Here is an 18,267-nt window from a genome sequence, read left to right as displayed (position 1 = left end):
CCTGCAGCACCCAACAAATAACTATAAAATTTCCATTCTACCAAATGGTACATAAATACTAAAGTCAGCTCTGTGAACATCTTTAACTGTTTTATTTAGACATAACCTTCTTTTTTATTTAAATGTATTCATTTAACAATACGTTGTAGCTTAAAAATCCATTATAATAATAAAGTTTCTCTAATAACCCTTGAAATAATTTAAAAGTCACTACGTAAAGCTAAGAAACCTGCCAAAATTGTATATTTTTTATATACATCTCACAAGCTGTTATCTGATTTCTAATAAACAACAGAGTGGGCTAATAAAAAATGGGATGTTTTACCTACCAATTCAAACTGTGTCTCCTGCATTGGCACAACACTTTCCCCACGGGCTATATTTTTTTAATAAATAAATAAATAGACACGCAGACATATATATGCTATATGAATATACGGAACTTAGAAGTTTCTTCTCCAAAAGGCTATAAATGAAAGTATTATATGTGCATAATACTATATGTATCTTGCATGTATTCTGTAAGCACATTAGAATAATTTAACATGAAAGCTGAGAAAACACAGCATTATATAAAAAATTTGACAAGGATAAAAGTGAAGACTTGAAAACATATTTCGTTTAAAAAAATAAACCTCTTCTGAAGAGTATACTTTTCACAGTTTTTCTAGAAAGTACTCCGAGTTCCCAAGCCCAGCTCCATTTCTACTAGTTTTTCCTTCACATTCATTGGTGTTGCTTCATCAGCTTTAGCGGAAGTACAACAGTTTGCAAACGGCTGTACAGCAGCCTGAAGTCCAGAATACACAGGCTCTGGTATAGAAGTCTCTGTTTCTACCAGAACATTTTCTCCAGTAGCTTGTGACCATGGCTGAAGTGGTGTGAGAAGTATTTCTGCTGTTGAAGTGTCTCTTTTACAAGAGTCCCCTCCTTCTCTTCCAAAACTATTTTGACTTGGTGAAGACTTATTCGTTACCATCTTATTATTAAGAGCCTGACCTAAACCCATGACTGCTAAATTCAAACTCATATGACCCTCATCATCTTCTTTATATCTAAGGGAATAAAATTGAAAATACTGAAAATACAAGTTACAAACACAGTGTTTACAGCAGAAAATAAGAATAACATCTAATTAGATTGCCAAAAATGAGCATGTCAGCAATTAGGAGATGAATTAGATTGCTATTTATTAGGTGGCACTCAAACAAAAGACACTCTATGTGAAAGGACACCTGCAAGAGAGTTTCAGTAAGTAGTTTTTATCAAATATGCCTCATGTAACAGAAAATAAGAAATACCTATTCATGATTATATTTTATTGGCTGGATTTTCTTGTCCCAAAGTGGTAAGTATGGCTTGTTTATACTACAGAAGCTGTTGATATATTTACGTACTCTCTTTGGTGGATACAACTTGCAGGCTCAAAAAATTTCTTTCAACAATCTAGGTTACAAGATTTTCACAGTGGTAAAAGCTATAAAAGCAAAAAGACCTTTTTTTTTGCTTGGTTTAACCATCTTTACACTAGGTTTTCCATCGTGATAGTGAAACCTAAGTAGTAAATTGTTTCATGCTCGGAATGTTTAAAACTGAACCAAACTTAAGATAGCATGTAATTAAATATCTGGATCTCTTAAACAAAATGTTTAAAAACAAAACCCCTTTATGATCTGAACAAGAATCAGCTGGTAACATACCTGAAACGAGAATGACTGCTGAGCTTATGAGCTTTTCGAAGATGTAGGGTCAATGTATAACTCCAGGAGAAACATTTCTGACAGATGTGGCATTTGTATTTCAGAATGCCATTACTCTTGGAAAGAAAGACAGTTGGAGTCATTGAAGGCTTGCACATATGTGTGACAAAAAATAATCATTTGTTGAAAAGGGGAAAACTACACTAGCTAGCTGAAAACCTTTTTGAAGTTAACTTCCTAAAATGTTTAAAATTTGTGGGTTTTAGAACGTGTCTGATTTGGGAATTCCAGTGAACATGGAAATTCTCTTCATTGGCCATCAGTACTGCAGCTACCTCCATTGGCAGCGTGACACAAAGCTTCCACTAAAATATATTCATTTTACCACATAGCAATACTCCTAACTCAGAAAGTTGAAGAAACAGGCAACAAGCGTGCATAAACTACAGCAGCCAAAATTATATTTTAATGTTGTGGCCAGACTCACCCAATTAAAAGTGATGTAAGCTTTACACACTTTATAGTTTCTCTGTTTTCAGGTAACATATTAGTTCTAAGGATGGAGTACCAGCATGAGGAGAAAGGTGGCACTGGATTTTAATCCCGGAAATATTTGGCTGTTGAGATTAGGACTGGCGTGTTGTCTTTTTTTTTTTTTTTTTTTTTTTTTTTTAAGGAGGGTGGGATTTGGCCAGAGTTCAAGACTGTTCGTATGCAACTGCATGCACCTAAGGTAAGCACACAAAATCTATAGGTGAGGATGAGTCAGGTATTTGCATAATACTTGCAAAAGTCCTAGAAATGTGCGCAAATAAATACTTGATTAGACGCAAAAATGAAACATTTCATTAATTCACAAGAAACTAAATGCACGTAAATTTGAAACTTTAGTCTCATTTATAGATTTTATTCTGCTATTTAATATACTCACCAGATGCACTCTCTTGTAATGCTGTCTCAAAGTTCGTAAAGTCCGTGAAGTAAAACCACATCCTTCAACATCACAGCTGTAGGCATCTGAATCATTGTGTGTTTCAACATGTTTATGCAGATCATACGCGTTCTTAAAACTGAAAACAAGGTAAAACAAATAACAGATATAATAGTACAGAGGAGTAGTCTTGTGGTTAATGTTTAGGACTGGGAGGTAGTAATTTTTGGCTCTGCCAATGACAAGTGAAAGCGGAATATGTGTAAATCACTTCTCTGCCTCAGTTTTTCCACCTGTGAAACGGGGATAGTACAGACATCTCTTTGATGTGCTCTGGATTTCATTTTCCATTCCCTCTTTCTTCCCACACATCCACAGCATGCCCAAATCTAGGTAATTTTTTCACAACTGTGTTACAAGGCACCACCCTCTCTTTCTGTTCACGTAGAGAAAATTCTTGTCCATTATTGATCAGTTACTTCATCCTCTCTGGTCTACAAATTCAGATTATTTCCTTTTGTTCCCCCCACAGCGTGAACACAAAAGTACTTAAATATTTGTTCACTTTATCCCACTTCCAGCATACAAAAGCTAGACCTCTCATCTTCTCTGGCAGAGTTAAACATAATTTACCAATGCTTATATATGCAACTTGGTCTATCACATCACAATGCCACTTTTTTTTTTTTCTATTATTTCACTGCTGTGTGGCATCATATGGTGAAAGCAGAAAAGAAACCACCACAGAAAAATGAGAGTGCAAGACAGCAGAAGGTATAGTAAGCCTGTGGCAGAAAAATCACTCAAAGACGACTGTGACTCTCCCAGCAAACAGCCAGAAATCACTTAGAATGGCAAACCCCACAGTTTAAGGCGCTACTGCTACACATCTCAACTTGTCATGATGACTATTTCGTAGTACACAGTCTTGCAAGAAAATTTACCTTTTAACACATCAGTCCTACTTGCACCAGAAGTTCATGAACTACTGTTCATGTCTCAGCAGCTGAAGGCAGATGAACAGCAGATGAATCTATTATAGATTTCTTCATTGATTATTTGATTATCTTTGTGGCTGAAAACTTTTCTTTCTTTACTAACTCCTATGTAAAATGCTAACTTGGCAGTTCTGCTCATATACTTAGGAGCCTCAAATTTTCTTACCCGCTGTCACAGAGGTGACAATGGAAAGGACGTTCATCACAGTGTCGGAATCTGATGTGTGCTTTCAGTGAGGAGACACTTGTGCATACCGTATCGCAAAGGGCACATGTAACATGATTAACTAGAAAAGATAGTAGAAAGAAAGATACTTTCAGTTCTGTATCACGACTTCACCAGGACATTGTCTGCTATGACGTGACCAAAAATGTCATATTAAAATTAACAGATTATAATACATTTGGGAATAAAATATACAGAGAAAAAAAAAGATTAAAATGGCATGCAGATACAACAGAGTAGTGAAATAATGGTCAATCTTACAATGTTTCAAGTTACTTTCAAAAAATAGATGGTAAAGGAAAAAGACGTAGAGGATCACGTTTCACTCTCTAGGCTCTAACAAAAAGGATGATTATCGTCTTGCCCTTGGCACTTTGGGAGGATTTCTAAAAGGTGGATGTTGTCTGGAAGCCTTCTGACAGACAAGCACTGGCAAATCTACTTTTAGTGTTTAAGGTATTACCACTCTTAAAAAGGTGGCAGAAAGAATACGTGTCTGTCCTCCGCCCCTCCATTTCATATTTGGATATATTTGCTTAAGGCATAATAACGCTAGGTGCTTGCTAAGCTGCCAGACTACAAACTGCAACGGCTGAGACACAGTTTTGCTCTAATGCCTCTGGAACTGGGGAGAACCTCTGGCAGATTGGCAGGCAGGACTGTAACATCTTAAGCTGAACAAACGCTTCCTTTCCTGCATGTGAATCAGCAACCTGATCAATGCAGTAGGAAGAGTCTCAATAAAGAAGTTTTGGATTTAAACAAAATCTGTTATATTTAGGACTTTGAAACAATGCATTATATTATAATCAGCCCAGTGCTTTACAGGTGGCCAAAGAAAAACATGCAGTTGAAGTGCTCATGTTTTCTCAAAAAAAGGAAGTAAATATAATGCACTATTCGGGAATCACTCCCTGCATAGGCACGTTTCCTCATTGTGTTAAACCAGGAAAATTTTTTTATTTTTTTTTTTTCCTCCCAAAAATAAATGGCTTCATGTGGAAAATTAGTCTGGAATAACTTAATCTGCAGAACTGCATCAGTGAAGTTCAGCAGTCTCTTGAAATGGAAGTATCCAACAGTTTACTTAGTTGTCTGGCATGTAGATATGTCCACATAGGGAGTGATTTCAGAATACCTACAGCATTTGCATTCACATCACAGCTTATTTCAGAATAGTTTCTTATAGGTAGGCAAACTCTTTAAAAGAAAATTTCAATATTTATCTATACCAGCATGCTATTATGAAATACGCTGGGGGAAGAATCTGAAAATGTCATGCCTGCACTGGCAGTCTGCACTGACATGCAGACATGTATGCTGCCAGAGTTTTTAAAGAAAGCTGAATCACGAACCGGGGAAGTAACTGGCTCTAATATCCAAAGGGATTTAGATTGTGCCTAAACAGTTGGACCCAGGAATGCCTCCCAGCTCCCTCAGCCAAGTTCACATTGCAGCCGGTTCGCTGTGGCCTACTGGGGCATGACACAGGTTCACATCATCCTTGTTCCCAGATCGAGCCACCTTGTGATTTTCCCTGGCTATGCAAGCAGAACACAGTCTAAATTATCAGGCGACAAGGACAGCCAGGCACATTGTACAGTTCACAAAGGTTTAAGTGCAGCCAGAGTGACCAGAAACAAATAGTTCAGTTAGCCATGTGCTTTACTTAATATATCAAATCTATCTTAATGTGTGTTATGCTTTAATTTTAAAAAAACAACAGCATATTTAAACTGCTTCATTAGCTAACAAAAACAAAACAAAAAAATATTAATTTGTGTTTATTTCCAATTTCTATCCAAAATCACCTTGAGACAAAGGAATAAAACTAATCTAGTAAACAAAAATAATTCTCTATTTTCTAATATAAAACATAAAAATTAAGATATTTTAGTCAGATACATGTCAACTATAAAACCATTTAAATACGAACACGGTCAGTCCTGGTAGCTCACCGTAAGCACCAAATCAAATGCATAGTTGTTAAGCATCAATGTGTTGACTTGCACACAGTGAAAAATCATGTTTCCTTAAGAATGCAACGAGAAAGTAGAATCTACCCTGACTGAGCAAGTCTGCACAAAGCTACTTGGATGTTTATACAACCTAAATGACTGCTGCCCAGGTCTGGCTACATGGTTCAAATACTCCTATTCCCAAAGCAAAGACCCACCCGCCTCTCAGCTTCTGCATTTCCTGTACGTCCAACAGCAATATCACATGTTTCCTTGTGCTTAGATGCCGTGGGATTCTTTCCCAGCAAGTCATAGCTGTTGTAGTATAACTTGTGGGAATAATTTGGGGACCTCAGGGAGATTGTGGTTAGGTCAATGAAGGACTACACGATTTGAGTGAGGCTGATTATGCACTGCAAGGTGAGCAGAGTTGCAGCCCAAGCTAAAACATAGCTTTGGCTTCAGCCGTGCCCCTAGTCATGAAAGCGAGTAAACAGAGATGCAAGTGAAGAGTAAGCATCTGCACAGGAGCTACTGCAAAACAGAAAGGCCCCTTAAACTTTTTGATCAGAAGGCATGAAGAAGGGAATTTCCATGCTTCAGAGGGACTGGCAATGAAATTCTTACTTTCCAGCATTTGTAACACAGTTGCCCTAGTTTGGTATATTAATTTTCTTAGCTGATATAATTACACCTCCGTAGTTTATCAAACCTGTTAGGTACAAGGTGACCTTGAGAAAAGTATGTTTTATTTTAAAAAGCTCTGACTTACCATGGCCCCTCATGTGATCTCGTAGCAGCCTTTCATTAGCAAAATGTTTCTGACAGTTCTGGCAAACAAATATTTGTTCTGAATTTAAATAGAAACTATTTAGTGGCAATACAAATAACTTATGAGAGATTTATTAATTGATAACCTATAGCTGTCAGTTTCGTGAATAAACTAATACAGCATTGAGACAGTTTCAATATTCTTTTTCATTACCAATACTCTTCAGAAGAAAATTTAGTTTAGGCTTAATGAAAAGGATTTTTTATCCGTAAGTTAATTTTATCCTAAACAGAATAACAATCTGTTCAAAACACTAACAGTTTGAAATTTGAGCTCTTCTATTACCTAGAATGCACCTACTTTCCATCACCAAAACATCCATGATTCCTAAATATATTCCAAGCACTTAAAAACAGAAAAAACAACCACCTCTCCCATCCTCTTCAGCATGCAGGAAAGCATGCCAACTAATACACAGTTGGTTGAGGTAGGGAGTGTTCTGGTGGAGAAAATACTTACTGGATAAGCAAAGCTGAAGAGAAAAAAATTGCCTTTTGACCTGAAAGTAGTTAAATGCTCATTGGGATTACTTGCAGAGATTTTGTAATCCAAGCCTGGCTCTTGTGGAGGTTCTCTCTTCAATAATCAAAAGTCTTTCCTATTCACAGGCAGTTTCCCAGCGTCAGTGGAATGTCAAGCTGTGCTACGGGCACCAAGGGAAGAGAGGCAGTGTGATGCCATAGCTGCCAAGTGAATAGCTTTTCTGCGGAAACACGGATCTAAGGGTGTTCTGTTGCTCACTTTCATTACCCTAATTAATCAGACATGCAAATTTGAGAGAATTTCTATGCTTTATGAAAACAACTATCTTCCTGGAGTAAACCCTGCTTTCCTGCAATTGACTTATATGAAAAATAGAAATATTTATGAAATTACATATGCATATCATCACAAAGCACCTTAAATTAAAATCTCTTAGAAATATAAACAGAAATAAGAGCATATCCACTTACTATCTTCTGAAATTTGTCTCTTTGCATGATCAAAAAACTTAGTGTTATTGGAGAACATTCCTCCACAAGTAGGACATGCTACAACTCTTTCTTGTGTGTGGGTTCTTAAATGATCCCATAGCTTATGCTTTCCTTTAAATACGCCTAAACAATCTAAACCAAACAAACAGAAAAAAAGCTGCACGAGTACTGTACTCTTTCTTATGCAGAAACAGAAAAGGCTATTACATACTTATGTCTTACTGTTACATTTTTAGAAACACACCAAAAAGCTGCTTCTGGGAAAAAAAAACCCAGACTGGTACTATTACAAACACCATGTGACATTTAACCCCACAAATATCCATGCCAAAGCCAGATTATTTGTCAATAATCAGGTTTCTTCAAGACATGTTGGCCATGTGTGTCTCTTACAAAAATTTCAGTTTTTAATCAGCAGAGAGCGTGCTGCTATACTTTCCACCCTCATGTGTCAAACTGTTTGACGCCACATGTATGCTCATACAGTAGAATAGAGATAACATTCATGACTATTTCTGTTGTGTTGTTGTTCCCCTCCCGCCCCCATCACAGAACTCCAGCAATCTTCGTGGTCTCTGGAGAACCAGGAGAACAAGATGGGGTAGTGAACACATGCCGACTGTACATCTCCAAGAACTCTGCTTACCGTCCCCTTTTTTTTTAAACTTCACATTTTCTATCTTTCTTTCTTTACATCGTTCTTTCTATCTTTACATGCACATTCACATAGTGGTTAACCACAAGCAATCAGCTATCCACCAAACAATCTTTGCATATAAATAGCTATGTCCTCAGATCTCTTGAGCTCAGGAACAGTCTGGTACTGTGGACACAGTGCAAGTTTTAACAGCACAAGTACAAAGCTCTGGCTATTGACACGTGACAAATAAGGGGAAAATCCCTAGTAGGTTAATGTACTGGTGTAAATGGAGCTAAAGAACTACTTTCAGGAGACAACTTCAGACAGATGTGAAGGAATAGCCTACCCTCTCACATAAGGAGAAGCAGCGAGTCTCTCTCATCTACCTAACAAAGATAACAGTTATGCAGAAAGCTACCTTTTTACAAAGGTGAAATAATAGCCTGGACGCAGTCAAAGACTCTTAAGAATCAAGAGGGCTAAATTCAAGAGCAAGAGGAAAATAAAAATATTCTTTTGTGGATGGCACATGATAAGAGTAATCAAGTGAATCAAACTCAGTAACAGGCTGGATACCTTTAGGTCTCAGAAATTAATAGATTTAACAAAATTCATTTAACATTTTTGTTCATTTAACCAAGTAGGTGCATCGTGAGTTCCATCTCTACAATCCATTGGGACATTCTCTCAAGTTGAACAAGAATGCAATAGCCTTAATAGCAACCCACATCCACTCCAACAGGTAGAATATATGCAGCTTCCTGGAAAGGTGTTCTGAGCTCCAGATTAACATACTCAGTAAAGGGACAGAACTCTAAACTCTTTATTAAAAGACAAAGGAAATCCTAAAACCTCACCTTGCCTACAATGAGGAAACAGGATCATCAGTGTCTCTTTCACCTCTACTGTGTACAGGATACTTCTGATCAGGAGGGGCCACAGAAAAAGGACAAGCTCCCATGTCTAGATCAGAAGCTGGAGGACTGATTATTCTTCTAGTGCAACATGAAGATTTCTCTCTCGGTTTAACCGCAGATGGAAAACATGATATACAGGACCTCAGACTGAATCTCCCTTTTACATCCTTCCTTTGTGAACTCTGCCAGGGCCCTGAGCATACCAATAGCCTCTGGTTGCCCTGACCACCCTGTAGCCATCGTTCTCTGTAATCCTCCTCTGCAGCCAATTCCACCCCACGCATCTAAGAGATGGTTGCCTGTGTTTGAGGTCTGCTCTAATATGGTGATGCTGTTCAAGCTTCCATCACACTTCTGTGAAAAAAGGTAAGTTGTGAGAAAGAGCAGTGAGAACCCTCATCTGGGGCCTCCGCTCACACACCCTGTGCCCTCTGGCTTGGGAGCCGCAGTTACCCACCCCATAGGCAGGTATGCTGCGCAGTGCCTTGCACCTCAGGGGCCCTGCCTCTGACTTGCTCTCTGGACTTCCTGGCTTGACCCGTCTTGTGACAGTGGACTTGGCTGGTGATCACTGGGCTGCTGCTGACCCCAGCTTAGCACCACCAGACCTGCTCTGTTCTTCTTGTTCAGGTTCTGTGAGACTGCACCCTGTCAGCGAGGTCCCTGCCTGCCTGTCACCCTTCACTCCCGGCTTGCCTTCCCTTGCCGAGCAGCCCGCTCTTGCTGTACCCTCACAAATTCAAACCAACTCAGACCACCAGCTAGTATACTGAAGGTCCCTGCAAAAGACTGATCACTTTCTATCTGTTGTCCCAGTTCCATGACAACTGCTTCCCCTCACAGAGATGAGCCCTTGCTGGCCTGTGCTTGCTTGTTAAGTTACGGGTGTGAATGAAAAGCTGTTTTTCACTGCCTGGACATTATGATTCTGCATGTCACTTTCAAGTGTATAGCACCACCCTGAATATCAAGGTCCCAGACTACAACAGACCCTATAAAACCCAGGACTTATTCTTTTGTTCCGAGGCAGGATCAATTATACCTTGGTCTCAGAGGAGGTCTTCTCAGTTCCCCAGTGACAGACAACCTCCATAGTTTCAACAGGCAACTGCTACAGTATTTTAAAATACTCTATTAAAAGGGCTTTCCTAAGTTATAACTTGCACCTCTCTTGTTGCAACTGAAGCTCATTACTTCTCATCCTTTCTAGTGCAGACATGGAGAACAGATGCTTTCACCATTCCTAACAGCAGGGCCTTTCTTAAAACATATTTGAAGACATACCATATTCCTTTTCTTCTGCATTTCCTTTTTCTCCATTCTGTGATTTAGGCTATACAGTCAGAGGAGTCCCTTCACCTGTCCTGATGGGCTATGTTTTCTAAAGCTGTGATCAGACTGATGTGTGATTTTGGTTCCTCTAAGGACTACAGATTCTACACTATCAGGTCGCGGGAGTGAGTTCCCCAGCCAAAAAATAGTGCATCTGTCAGCTAATCTCAAGAGGGAAAAAGAAAAAAATTGTATCGCCTTGCATCCACTGATGGGATTTTGTCATCATTGCAGTGAACAGCTAAGGCAAAAAGTAACTTTAACCCATAAATTGAAAAGACACCTATCTAGGGGGGTTCACCAAGAGGATTCCAATCAAACCTGGACTTTATTGACACACTGTACAAGACAGAGACAAATTGGTTTAAAGCAAGCACAGAATGATCTGTTCCAGGACCCGCAAGTTGTCTCACTAGTCTTCAGCAGAAAGTCTTTTCTTCTGGAGAGGTTCTGCTCATACACTTTGTAGGTCTGCAGCTGAATGGCATGCATGTCAAATGGCAGTCCATAGTTTAGCCCTTACTCAAACAATCAAGGCATCTGCTATGAAAGACTGTCAATGGAATGTGGCTTCTACAACAGAGCCAAGGGCAGAACATCAGCTTTGAAGCTGTGACAGTAATTTTAACACAAGAGGTGGCTAGCAATAGAGAGAATGCATTAAAAATGCTCTTTCTCGCCACAGAATTAAGAAAAACTAGGACGGCAACAGGTGTACTTCCCTTGATTTGAAGGGAAGAGGAGAGGGAAAGCAAAGATTAAGCTCACCATGAAAGATTATTGTGAGGGAGACAACCCTGATCCTGAGTGGTAGAATATAAGTGGAAAGTCTGTTTGAATGGTATATGAATTATCAGCCATAGGCAGAATTATGAGGAAAGCCAACCCTGTTCAGTACTGGCAATTCTCAACTTAGACTAATTAGGAGTTGAGGGCGTTCAGCCCCATGGATGACAGGAACTATTCTACTTAAATCATGATGCCTATAAAATAGAAATGTTTTTGCAACTATTTAAGATAGATGAAAAAATATCCGAACATCTCTCACAAGTTCCTATGCAATATGTAGCACTAAATGAATTTTATAAGAAACACTGCATAAAAAAATACTTTTTGAAATAGTTTTTTTTTTTATATGAACTACCTTTCCAGTGGCAATAAACAGCTTTCTTCTGATCTGTAACAGTTTCTTCCTCGGTAGCACAGGCATGAAGAGCAACATGTTGATAAAACCACACTGGGTTATTGAAGGTAGCCTAAAAACAAAATAGAAGTATGGAGAAGACAAGATACTTTTGGCAGGAAATCAAGTGACAGGAACATAGAATTAAGTGTTTTTAGAAACCAAACAGACACCAGTAAATATTGCAGTAACGTTTAATTAACTCACCCCAACACAGAGACAATTACATCAACTACAAAAATGTAGAACATTCTGCAGAATCCACCACACAGACCAGGTCCTCAATTTTCACCTACCATCCAGGAGGTGAAAAGTTTGTCTAGACTAATTGAGTGAATACTACCCATTCTTTGGGGCAGGGATGTGTCTGTTAATGTATTTCTGTTGATTTCTTTCTTTGGTATATTTTTACCTTCTCCCTTCCCTTCACTTCTGCTCACCTGCTCCCACTCACAAGAAGGCTATGAGGGCAGTGCAGGTAATTCCAACAGAAACGGGAAGGCTGCACAATGATTAAACTGAATTAGGTGTTATGGACACAGCACTCCACGAGTCAGTACTTATGTGACAAGGGGGACTAACCTTAACTAGCCTCTGCCTCACTCCATAAAAATCCACACCTGCAGAGGGAAAGTAGACTGCATATTGCATTTTCTTCAAGTAACACAGGGTGTCCTTCAACTGCATACTGTCATCAGTCGCAATTCAAAGTATTCCTCTCAGTTCCCAATAATTTAACCCCTTAACCTCTCCGTTGTGCTGGCAGAATTTTGTAAGGCTACACATTGAATTGGGACAAGGAATTGATCTGGCTTTCAACCAAAGCAAAACACTGGGGAGAGGAAATGGGAAACAGGTGAAAGTCCTTAGGCTGATATTGCCACTGCTGATAACATACAGTTGATTCAAATTTGAAACAGCACTGTTTTGTTTTTTCTTTTTTTTAAGAAAAATATATAAATGAAAAAAACCTATTTATTTAGTATTATCTGTTTTTAATCATCCTAATTTAGTTGAGTGGATTAAACTAAGCTGCTAGGCATTCTGTGTGCAGAACAGAGCATTCACATGAGGAGTTAATGCAGGCAAACTGCTGCATTTTAAATTCATACTCCAGTGTATTTCACAATAGCTCCCTCAGGGAGACAAGCCCTTATTTCCTCTGAAGGGCTTGAAACATGATCTGAGAAATCCAAGGTCTTGTGTATATGAAAGCATACAGGCCTATTAAGGTGAATCAACTAAAAGTATTGAGCTAGACAGTGATCGAAAGCCTCCTCACTTCTTAATCAGAGTAACAATAATGGGTGTTAAACCCATTTTAATTTGTTGGCACCATTTCTTTAAGCGTTTTGCTGGAACTTTCTTGAATATATCTTTCTATGTAAATAGGAGAGAAGTTTTTGGGGCTGTTGCCTGACTCAGAAGCTTTACCTTTGGGGAAACTGAATCTGACACAGTAGGAGGCACCACAAGAGTCGGGGGAAGATGTATGGGTGATTTTCAAAGAGAATTATATTCATAACTGTGGGAACATATTCGCAGGAGAGTGGGAAACGTAAGCAGTTTTCCCTGCCCTCAAAGTTCTCCTCTTTCGCAGTGTGCCCTACCCCACCTCCTGGGTCTAGTCTAGCTTGCCTACTAAGTTGGGAAACATTCTTTTAATTAATAAAATTCACAACATAGTTTGAACTTGAAAAAACATGTATAAAAAGATTTAGCAAAATGCTATGGACTAAAGGATGCCACCAGCCAAAACTGCCCACTTACATAAATGAAAAATGGAACATGAAATCAATTAACGGGAAGCTTTTTCTTCTGGTTTTTAAGCATGTTTTTCAAAAGACTGTGCTTACTGACAGATGCCGCAAAATCAAAATCTGAGGGCTTCTGAAATTGTTCTGAACCTCTTCAATTTTAAAATAAGCAGACCAAACATAGCAGTATGCAAGTAAAGACTGATTGGTATGTATCAAAAAGCGTTAATCACAAAAATAACTACTGTAAGAAACATGATTCCTATAAGCTATGAGACATAACAGCAATAAGATTTGTTTGTAACAACAGTAACAATTTTTGATTACAAACAATTGTTTGTATCAATCAAACTATGCAAGCAATCCAAAAGTTATCATAAATAATGTCCTGTATTATCTGTTTATGCTTATAGCTTTAAAAAGAAGAGAATAGGGTACTTCCATGGTTAATCCACTAGTAAATAAAAACCTTTATTTACAGAGATACAGTTTCTCACAGATTGACTCAACCTCTCTCTATAAACTTCACTCTCAGATTTTTATGTCATTCCTTATTTCATGTAAAGAAAAATTAAAAGAGAGATATCAAAGCATTATATGAGTATAGATATTCTAAATTCAGAGCCAAAAGAGCCAAACAGATATTTCTAGACATTCTGTCCAGTAATAACATACCGATGAGGAGGCACTCATGGCACAAAAAAATCTGTAAGCTGAAATGTTAAGAGGAGACTGGAAATAACTTTAGACCTAGTAAGGAGAAGGTTAGCACAGCAGAGCATGGGCTATAACCACCATCAGAAAATAAAAGTAATTTCACTCCATCACTGCAGTATATTTACTCCAACATCATGCTGGTTCTAATTCAACAATATAATGCACATGAGGGATACAAGACCTAAGTAAAGCACCACCAGTCTGACATTCCCTTGCATGGAAATATTTTCATCCTCATTAGTGTTTGTTTATAACCTCAAAATGCATAGTTTATGTCATGAATTAATTTTATCACAACTTTGATAGGAAAAGTCATAGATAATAGAGAACTAGGATTTAAGGATGATAACCCATGAATCACTGAAAGGCCTAGAGAGACCTAAGGAAAAAAGGATCAAAGGCCTTTGAAAAACATTAAATTTTTTTTTTTTTTATTTGTAGTTCACCTTTACTAAACCTGCATCAGATTTGCCCATATGAGCTTTGCAAAATTGTTTAGTTTTACAGTTTTTCTGATTTCCACAGTACAACGCATTTCAATTTCAATTGTTTCTTCTTCACGAATATTTTATTTGTTTTCAGTTGTATCAGTTCAAATGAAACAAAAAACTCATACAACATGAAAAAATTAATGTAGACCAGCTAGACAATTTTCCTGCACTACTACTTTCTCTGAAAACTATCTTGCTCAACAGTTACACAAAAGGAGATGGTAAGATCTGCAAGGCATCACACTTGTGGATGCCAAGGTAATGCTCACTATCCGTAAATAACAGCTGAGGCCAACAGTGACAGAGAAGGTGCTTCCTTATAATATCATATAAATATGAAGCCACTTTTGATCAGAAATGAACACCTCCAATAAGCAGAAAAAAGATTTATATAGGCAACACTATTTATGTTAACATTGTCAAATAAATATAGCAACTGCTAATCATCTTGGTTTACTGGATGCAGAAACAGCACAGTCGAAACTGAATGGATAATGATTTTATTTAATACAGGACACCAAAAAGTGGTCAGGATACAAACCATTATTAGTTGAAAGCAATCTTGGCCACATTTGGACATCAGACTTACATGAACAGCCTGTTAAAAATGTCTGATTTCTGTCCTAGTAAAAAAACCCAAAAACATTTCCAACTGACCAAGGAAACATCAGATATTCTGTTGCCTTTCTTCAGACAGTAAACACTCCAGACCTCTCTAGAAACTACCAAGTTCACTAATTTAACATTAAACTGTGTATATTAAAGTTTTGCATATACACTCTTAAAACACAATAAAAGTTTCACCTTTGTCAAAAAGATCATTTTAGTCACCACAAAAAGAAAGAAAATTTGAATTTAAGGTCGCAGATGCTATGCAAATATGTTGTTTACATTTTTGTGAATGCTACCATAATAATTATCATGTATTACTTACAAAGATAGTGGGGAACATTGTTCAGAGGTAAGATTGAGCAAAAATTCCCAATAGTGAGTCAAATCCAAAGAATGCTGAGGTGAAGTTAGGAAAGGAAAATAAATAGCAACATCTCAATGTATTTCACTTACATCGCAATTCTCCCAATGGCAAACAAACTCCTCTGAAGTCTTTGGTAACTGATGCCAGCTACGGCTGTTCTGCAAACACGCTGGCAAATCGTGGTGCAATGCCCGTAACTGAGAGCCTATGAATTTCAGTTTGGTGTGGTAACTGTGAAAATTGACATGCGTTATCAGCTCTCTGGGATCTTTCGCCCCAAATTCGCAACTTCTCCACCAACACCGGTACTGCTCTAAACACAAGAAAGAAGTAACATTTTACAGAACACTGTGTGAAATCTACAGCCCTGTGCCACAACAGCGAGAATGCTAATAGTACTTATATTTGTAGTAACTTCACAATCTGTTAAGTAACCTTAGCAGAGAAGCTGGTAATTGCCATCTACTAATAATGCACTAGATAAAACTGGCAAATCTCAGTGGCAAACAGATTTTCCACTATCTCACAATTGCATCAATACTAGAGTGCTTTGTACCTTAAAACACAGCTTTTTGCAGAAAGGCACTTCATAGGTTCCATAGGAAAATTTTGTAAAAGTAAGTATTTTCTTAGGTATATACTATAACACTCTTCAGCTTAGGTCACAGAGACATTGTTAATGTTGGTCTAATTCTACTTTTTTCACCTTTAATTAAAACTCATTCACCTTTAATTAAAATGTCTACACCTGTAATTATACTTGATTACAGTGTTAAGAATAAAGAGCAGGATACACAAGAGCCAAAACAGCTATATTAAAAAGTCTAGTGTATTATTGCTATTACATCCACAGAGACTGCCTATAATTTTCTGCAGAATCGGATTTTTTTGTTTTTTTACTTTTAAGTACATTTAATATTATTAAAGAGATGTAAAATACAATACCCGTCATAAAATAACACCAGTGTATGTATCCAAATAAGGCAAATACCATACAAACAATAAAAGTTTCCATTTTTCTATAAAGATTCACACAAGTGCTACTTTAAACTTAGAATTCTTAAGCAGTAGGCCAGTTCCCTGAAAGGGAAGAACTCTGCCATTAAAAACCAATTTGCTAGAATCTGTTTTAGACAATTGCACCTGCTGAGGCCCTAATCTTAGAAAAAAGTCCTCAGCAGAAGTTCTCATGAGGTCACCTCTCCGGTCTCTTTCCATATTAGTAATTGCTATCAATACAAATGAAAATCCAGGACAATCAGATACAAAGCAAAAAGCTGGTATAAGCCCTTGTCTAAGGGCTTCATGCAGCTGGGCCTTAGAAAAGCTGTGAACATCTGCAGTGCAGGTAAACTGAAGTCAGTATTATTTTCTAGGCTAGGAATAATCTTCCAAACCGCAATGTAATCTGTGTGACAGACGAGACATAAATGACCTGCTGTTTCCAGTGGGTGCTGTAGATACTCTTCCAAGTGTTCCGCAATATGATTACAAAATTCCTCCATGCGTTTCCCTACAAAGCAGCATTCTTTCCATTCACATGGTAATATTAATTCAGCATTCTTAAATTTGCTTCCGGGGGCCATTGCCTAAAATTTTCAGAAGTACAGAGAAGTTTTAGTTATCATATTACATTTCTGTAAATTTCTCTTGTAAAAATAGCAGTTAAGGTTCCAGGCTCCTAGATGACATAAACATTTCTTTTTTTGTTTGTTTCTTTTTTTTTAAATTACTGGATGCATTATTTTAAGAATCTAAGGCCATATTTTGCAAACATTTACACCTTGCCAGAAGCCACAGTTGTAACATTTTCATTACAACCATACAGTAAGAGTCCTATGATCACCATCCCAAACATCTGCTGAGGATGCCTTCATTGTAATTTAACTCCACGGCAGTACTGTAAAACCTCTTTCCACATAGAAAGCCAAAGTAACCAAGAGTGCAATTCCACAGTCACTTTAGCCTGACATCAGTGTGGGCTCCCGCTGAACAGGGCTGGTTCCTTCTTGTTCTTCTCAAGATCCAGCTCTGGAATTGGCACAGCCAGCCACTAAACTGATGAGAAAACTGATCCAACTGAAAGCTAATTCTTGGGGGGAATGATAGACAGATGGCTAAATCAGTTTTCTGCTCAACTGGATGCATGTTTATATCAGTATAAAGGAAGCAACAGGAATATAAACCAAGGAGAAATAGTTCCACTGTTTTTTCATGACTCTGAACAGCTATAACAACAGCAAACTTTTATTAAAAACTACTGGCCCGTTCTCAGTGGTTTTCCACCCCCCCTGTTCTTCCCTGTGTTACGAGCTTCAAAGATCTGCCAGTTCAGCTGCTCAGAGGACCACTCCCTAACTTGCATTATTCCCAGCAATCTGAATTAGTTTTAAGAGTTTAAATAGCCTCCAAGCAGATCAGCTGATGGATCTCAGTCAGCAGCAGACTTTGGAAGGAGGATGGTAACAAGCAGCTGGGAGGAGGTTCTTCATTTTCCCATCAACGCACACAGATCTGGAAGACAAACTCTGTCCAATAGCCTAAAGCATCAGTATAAAAGTCTGACTCTGTCTTTCCTGATGCTCTTACTGATTCTATTGATTAAAAAAGTCAGGCACTGACATAATACTGGGTT

General features: G+C 38.0%; 1 protein-coding gene across 1 annotated transcript; it reads right to left on the bottom strand.

Moving 5' to 3' along the window:
* Positions 1-667: 667 nt before the first annotated feature.
* On the bottom strand, positions 668-17,218 carry LOC309602647 (histone H4 transcription factor-like; the record flags this gene model as incomplete). The annotated part of the gene is made up of 9 exons (XM_082336400.1): positions 668-1,055; positions 1,701-1,846; positions 2,632-2,770; positions 3,796-3,916; positions 6,586-6,663; positions 7,599-7,751; positions 11,653-11,764; positions 15,722-15,945; positions 17,068-17,218. 9 exons carry the CDS (start codon positions 17,216-17,218, stop codon positions 668-670), a joined length of 1,512 nt encoding a protein of 503 aa, XP_082192526.1.
* Positions 17,219-18,267: the final 1,049 nt, after the last annotated feature.

This window comes from Platalea leucorodia (genome assembly GCF_965183815.1).
Source record: "Platalea leucorodia genome assembly, chromosome: 2".
Classification (NCBI taxonomy): domain Eukaryota; kingdom Metazoa; phylum Chordata; class Aves; order Pelecaniformes; family Threskiornithidae; genus Platalea; species Platalea leucorodia.
This window is presented reverse-complemented; position numbering and strand designations above follow the sequence as displayed.